The sequence below is a fragment of the Lutjanus erythropterus genome, chromosome 19 (assembly GCF_056507025.1).
Source record: "Lutjanus erythropterus isolate fLutEry1 chromosome 19, fLutEry1.hap2, whole genome shotgun sequence".
NCBI classification, from domain to species: domain Eukaryota; kingdom Metazoa; phylum Chordata; class Actinopteri; order Lutjaniformes; family Lutjanidae; genus Lutjanus; species Lutjanus erythropterus.
In genome coordinates, this window is record NC_139335.1 from 27,787,141 (window position 1) to 27,794,077 (window position 6,937).

The window sequence follows — 6,937 nt, forward strand, 5'->3', positions numbered from 1 at the left end:
TGCCCCTGTTCCAAATTTCTGGCACACTTTGCAGACATACCATTCAGAATAACTGTATACTTACAAATACAAGAAAGTTTATCAGTTTTAACATTGAAATTAATACAAGTTGAAGTCAAGTTGAAATGAATTGCAAATAATTGCATTCTGTTTTTAATTGTTTTACGCAAAGTCCCAACTTTTTTGGAACTGGGGTTGTAAAAAAAAGGAAGAATTAGTCTTTTCCATCACGAATCATATCTATCACACTGTATGGCTTTTGCATCATTCTTATGTTACTTTCGTTATGTTCTTGTCTACAGATTCTCCATTTTTCCAAGGGTCCATCCATTTGGGTCACAGCTGAAGTGTAAGGAGGGACTATGAAGACAAGCTGCGTCACCCCGCATTGCAGCCCAACAAGATATGACATAACATGGGTCCCCTGCTAATCACCATGATGGCCATAAAGCTGTGACTGGCATTGTCAAGCTTTCACCCCGTCTCAGCACCCTTTTCCTCTTTGTAAATCCTTCCCAGCAACCTTTGTTGCCTCCCACTCTCCAGCAAACACAACCTCCTACCTGCCTGCCCCTAAATTTCTCTCCTTAATAATTATAGCTTCCCTTTTCTCCTGCATTTGTTTCATCGTCATCATGCAGGGTGTTTCTACCACTTCCGCTCTCCTTCTTCTTCTTCCCTCCCTTTTATTCTTCTCCCACTTTCCCAACATGGTCAACGGGGACTGCTGGCTCATTGAGGGGGACAAAGGCTATGTGTGGCTGGCTATCTGCAGTCAGAACCAGCCACCGTACGAGACTATCCCACAGCACATCAACAACACGGTCCATGACTTGAGATTGAATGAGAACAAGCTGAAAGCTGTGCTCTTCAGCTCTATGTACCGCTTCACCAACCTGACTGACCTCAACCTCACCAAGAATGAAATCAGCTACATTGAGGATGGAGCCTTTGCAGGACAAGCCAACCTACAGGTGATGTTGAAATGAATAATAAGACCTTTAAGCTTCACACAAGAATAATGTTCAAAATGCAGTTTGAGACTGACATTTTTTAATATTTCATTGAACTTCATTTCAGTGAAATTTATTTAATTTTTGAATCAAATGGGACACTATTTTAGTAGGTTTTTTTTCCTAAATGCATGAAACAGCATGGTAGCTGTGTTTCATTGTAACTGTTCTCAGTAAACTGAGTTGCAAGCATGATATCAGCAGACATGGTAAAGTTGACACTGATAAACATTAAAAAACAGGTACTTTGGTTAAAGACTACCCTTGTCTAAGTACAACTGATTGTTTTTACTACCTGCATTGGAAAATGGCCCAATGCAAGTCCTGCCCCTTTTGACTACTTTCCTGAAAAAGCAAAACATATCTGAAGTTAGCTGATGTTAGCAAAATTCTAGCTAACTAGCTAGCTAATGATTGATGAAATTAGCTAGCTAGTTACTTAACATTTTGCTAACATTAGCTAACTTAAGATGTTGCTTTTATAGATCCTCCATCAATGTCTTTTACCCATTTTCAAAATTTGTTTTTTCTTTTCAATGAGCCTAGTACATAGCATACAGGAAACAGAAAAGTAGAAAGCTGACCAAGGTACCAAGCTTGCACAACTGTTATTGGATCACAGAGTCAAAAGGAATGGGAAGGATGGGTCAGTTTTACTTTTAATTTTTGGACCACTTGTGTTGCTTGCCCTTCTGAACTCTGTTCTAGAAAATGCTGCAGCATGACCAAGTAATCTCAGCAAAGTTGAATTCAGATTTTATTATCAACACTACAAATTATGACAAAAACTGGGCCGACAACATAAAAAGAAACAAAAATTCCCTAATTCTACTTATGTGTCCTTCTCAGGTTCTTCAGCTGGGCTACAACAAGTTGACAAACTTAACTGAGGGCATGATGAGAGGGCTCGGCCGCATGCAATGCCTCTTCCTGCAGCACAACCTCATTGAGGTTATTGCCAACAATGCATTCTGGGAGTGCCCCAGTCTCAGCAGCATTGACCTGTCATCCAATAAACTTGCCCGAATTGACCCAACTACTTTTACAGTTCTCAATCGGCTGATGGTGTGTGAACTGGCAGCAAATCCATTCCATTGCGGCTGTGATCTTTATAGCTTCCTAACCTGGCTGGAGTCTTTCAACAATGTCACACACACCTATGACCGCCTCCAGTGTGAGACACCCCGGGAGATGTTCGGCTACCCGTTGCTTATCGCTGCTGGTCATGCTGGTCGGAATGCAAAAAACATTTTGTACCATCGCTGTCGGGATGGAGTAATGATTCCAGGAATGACCTCTCTCCCACCAGATCTGGATGGTCCATCTGGGATAGGACCAGAGATATTTGGAGGTGTGGGACCGTATCACCAGTCCACCACCTCTTCCTCATCTACTGAACATAGCTTTATTCCTAGCATCAAGCTGCAGCACGTCTCTTTGTCATCAGCTTCTCTCTTTGTGCAGATTCCCAGGCCCTACAGCAAAATGTATATTCTAACACAATACAACTACACATTCGTGTCTGACGTAATGAATTTGAAGAACAAGAAGGAAATGATTACCCTAAACAAGCTTAAACCGCACACCAATTACACCTTCTGTGTAGCATCCATCCGCAACTCTCAGCGTTACAACCACACCTGCCTCCAATTTTCTACTCGGGCTCAAAATCAAGATGATACACTCCCCACACCTTCCACCACTACTCACTACATAATGACCATAGTGGGCTGCCTTTTTGGCATGCTCATTGTTTTAGGCTTTGTCTACTATTGTCTACGTAAGAAACGGATGCATGATGAGAAGAAGAAGTCCATCTGTGTCAAGAAAACTATTCTAGAAATGCGCTATGGACCAGAGGTTGCAGCAGCTGTGGCAAATGATCCATCGGCAGTCCACAAGCTTCAGGAGCAGTCCAGAGAACACCACCAGTATCAGCACCATCATGGAGGCAAACTTCCCATGTCCACATCCTCCAGCTCGGGAATGCTCCACTCAGCCAACACCAGTTCCTCCAGACTTTCCTCTATCCCACAAGTGGAAAAGATGGCCACTGCCTTTTCAGAGGCCATGGCCACAAGTAAAGGAAACTATATGGATGTCAGAACTGGAGGGGCAGGGATGGAGAGGGTGGGAGATGGTGGGCATGGAGGGATGAGGGGCGCAGATTTGAGGGACGATGATGGAACTGATGTTGGGGATGATTCAGATGATGATGGACATGGCTCTGCATCAGAGATTTCCACCATTGCCATGGAAGTGGACAAGGTTAACCAGATCATTAACAACTGCATTGATGCACTGAAACTGGATGCAGCAGCAGTTGCTGCTTCAGGGGCCTCTACCAACCCTACAGCCTCCTCCAATCCCACCTCCCCACCCCCTACCAGTACGTCTTCTCTTACTCGTGGCTTAATCCCACTCTCCCAAGGGTTGACAGAGGCATGTCAAGTCATTGCTCCCAACAAAATACCCCCTCCGCCTCCTCTCCCTGCCTTGAATGCCCCTCTCGCTGAGCGCCCAGGGATCAGTGGCGGTGGCTTTGTCGTCACTCCCCCGTACAGACCCCCACCACCAGCCACTGCTGTAAGGCCCATTCAGCGACAAATGAGTGCAGACGCAGCTGTGGTTATTGTAAATTCTGTCAAAAAACAGTCCAGCACCACCTCTTGTGGCTCCATGGGTCGGGACAGGGAACGTGGAGGAGCTAGGGTGTACAGTCTGGATGTTCCAGAGCCAAGGAGCCCAGATGCCTGTAATCCACAACAACAGCTGTACCCAGACCGGGCCAGTCCCGTGGGCTGTGGGGAGCCCCTTGAGAGGCTGCCTTTAGTGGGGAGTGGGAGCTGCGGTGGAGGGGGTGGTGGTTGCGACAGTGGTGGTGTTGGTGCCCAACATCCGGACAACCAGAAGCAACACCATTACCATCAACAGCAACAGATACAACAGCAGCAGCAGCAGCAGCTGGAGGTGCAGCAGGACTACCACTGCTCGGAGCATCGCCACTCCGTCCCAGCTCTCTACTATGAAGGCTCCCACCAGGGCTCCCCAGCCCAGAGGGTTTCCTTCCTAAAGCCCCTGACACGCTCCCGCAGGGATGCAGCGTCGTACTCCCAACTTTCGCCTGCCCGTCACCATTCCAGTTACTCTGGCTACTCCTCCAGCCCAGAGTACTCCTCAGAAAGCTCACTGCGGATCTGGGAGCGCTTTCGTCCATACCGGAAAGGCCAGAGGGATGAGGCCTGTTACGTGACGGCCGGAAATGCCCTTCGAAAAAAGGTGCAATTCGCCAAAGGCGAGGACCTGCATGACATCCTTGATTACTGGAAGGGTGTGTCAGCACAGCAGAAGCTGTGACTGGAGGACCAGAGATAAGGGAGCACTGAGGGAAAAAGAGTTTGGAAAATTCTTCTCCTGATAGGCCTGTGGGCCAGAGAAAAATGAGGAGTAACATGTAAGATGGAATTTTGCCTTTGGGTTATTTTTGGCATGCTAGGTGTATAGAACATTGTGCTAAAAGCAAGGACTGTGAAACTGTGCCTGGGATATGAGAGTCATTATGGTGTTTTATTTTACATTTCATTGTAGCACCATTTCTGGATCATTTTCATTTTGTGTTTGTGGGTTTTATTTACAGCACAGGGAGCAAATGCCAACTGTGTAATTTAATACTCTTTGAGTGATCACATTTTGTGATCATATGGACCGTCTTTATCAGTGCCATGTTTTCATCTGTGGGTAATCACAGAAGGTAAATGTTGATACCCTTCATTTTAAGCTTGTGTGATCCAAGATGTTGTTTCCTATTTTGTATTGGGTGCTGTATCAATTTGCAGTGTACACTTCGATATGTTTAGACTTCTTACGAGTGACAACATGCCGATTAGTCAACAGAGTTGTCAAATAGAGGCCCTATCTCTCTTCCATGAGATCCTTCATGGGGCTAAGGTATTTGCATTTCAATAGCATCTGTCACACAGAAAGAAAGGTGACACTGGGAAGAAATCAACAAATAAAATGAGAGAAAGTTGGCTTGAAGATCCTGCAGAATGAGGAAATCATGAAAGAGAGAGATTAAAGTGGAACCTTAGCCTAAAATAATGCTCAGATTTCACCCTGAGGTGTTCAACACATCCTTTCAACTAAAACTCCTGCATGGTTCATTGAATGATGTAAAGAATTGTGTCCCAAAGGACCCAAACTGCCCTAAACAGCATTTGTCCAAGTAATGATCAGAATTGTGAGCATAATTTAAAGGAGTACAGAGGGCAAAATAATGTTCCCCTAATGAAGATAATTAGATGCTACTTACCTGTACAAAGGGGAAATAGAAACACTAATACACAGATAAGCTCAGTCTCCTGAAAAAGAGGCATGAGAGATGTTTCCCATATGTGACAGAGACCAAGAGAAACTGAAAGCAAGAGGGGGTATAAAAGGGAAAAAAAGGGAAGACAAGCAAGAACATAAATGATTTTCTGCAGCCACTGTGAACGTAAGTAGATTATAAGCAGGTTCGAGGGAAATCTATTTGCATCATTCAATGTGAGCACCACAGTACATTCCAAATCCTTTCTCTAACATGAAAACTGAATGAGGCACAGAGGGAAAGGACACTTCTAATTACTGCCAACGTGTCTGTTCTGTTCTGGAAATTAATACTATTGTTGTCTATGGATAACTTAATTAGCCAACTTGTGACAGGCATGTTTGCTTGCACTTTACGCCTCATGATTGTGTGTGTGGCTGTGTGGTATTACAGTGGTCAGTGTAAGTGGGTGTTGGCATGCCTTGTCAGATTATATTGTATATGCCCAAATTGACTTCAATTAATAGTTGTCAATATCTTTCCCAGTGGCTGGATGTCTGAGTCTAAACAATACTAGATTATAAATGGCATGGACAAGTGTACAAATATGAACAGTGTTCATTGTATTTACCCAGACATACATCACATGACCGTGATGCTCAGCTCTACCACAGCAGTGCAGTGCCTCTTGCTAACAGCCATAATCTAATCTTAATACAGTTATAATATAATCCATCCATCTGATCTTTCCTATAGACCCCTTTTGTGTTGGTAAAGATTATGATGGTTTTTGTGGGCGGCGCTTAGGTGGAGGCAAACCAATTTCCTAAGCAGATTAGCTAACACTAGCTAGCAAGTTTTGTTGGCATGTTTCTTAACAATGGCTGAGCTAAAGTTTTTGTACGGTCAGTCACTTTCCAGGACAGTGAGTGCTACTCAAAGTTCACATTAACGAATGGCCCATGGTGGTGATTGGATTCCATAGCCAGTTACTTTCCATGGGGTGGAATTTTGTCATTTTATTTTGCTAATTTAATGGTCTACAAAGTGACTGATGCTGCTCTGTGATGCACTCAGTGACACAATAAACACCCACTGAGCTGGAGGATGAGTGACAGGAAACAGCCATTAGAGCCAGACTATTTTCACATCTAACACAGTTATTTAATGATTAATTTCAACCAAACCAGGGCTGGTGATTGTTTTAACAGTGGAAAGACTGGACAAGATGGTTTTGTTGAGTTTTATTAATTTTCGGTCCGTCTAGTTTGAATTAAATGTGTTTTACAAAGTTAATGAGGCAATAAAAGCTCATCTTATATATTAAAAGAAAGAAAATTGAATTCAGAAGGTGATTGGTTGTGTTTTCCTGTTTAATAAGGACAATAGGAGTGACAATATTTCTTTTTTTGATATTGATCTTGAGGTTCACCACATTTCCCAGCTTTCATCTTATCGTGTTTAACCAGAGTTATCTTTAGGTTTTTTTGGTTTGGTTGTTTGGTTTGTTGTGTCTGGCAGTGGCAGCTGGCATGCGATACAACTTCAGCTTTTATCCATTACTACTTCGATTCTGGCCCCCAACACAGCAAGATGACATTGTGTTTGCCTCCAG

General features: G+C 43.8%; 1 protein-coding gene across 1 annotated transcript; it reads left to right on the forward strand.

Annotated features, from left to right (window-relative positions):
• The first annotated feature begins 340 nt into the window (after positions 1-340).
• elfn2b (extracellular leucine-rich repeat and fibronectin type III domain containing 2b) lies at positions 341-6,700 on the forward strand. The gene is made up of 2 exons (XM_084744070.1): positions 341-974; positions 1,863-6,700. Exons 1-2 carry the CDS (start codon positions 636-638, stop codon positions 4,368-4,370), a joined length of 2,847 nt encoding a protein of 948 aa, XP_084600196.1. The 5' UTR covers positions 341-635; the 3' UTR covers positions 4,371-6,700.
• The last annotated feature ends 237 nt before the right edge of the window (positions 6,701-6,937 follow it).

Bases quoted from the DNA above. Each gene is read 5' to 3' on its own strand.
- elfn2b (XM_084744070.1), top strand. From the start codon at position 636: ATGCAGGGTGTTTCTACCACTTCCGCTCTCCTTCTTCTTCTTCCCTCC. The intron at 975-1,862 runs GTGATGTTGAAA...TGTCCTTCTCAG, and splicing joins CAGGACAAGCCAACCTACAG to GTTCTTCAGCTGGGCTACAA.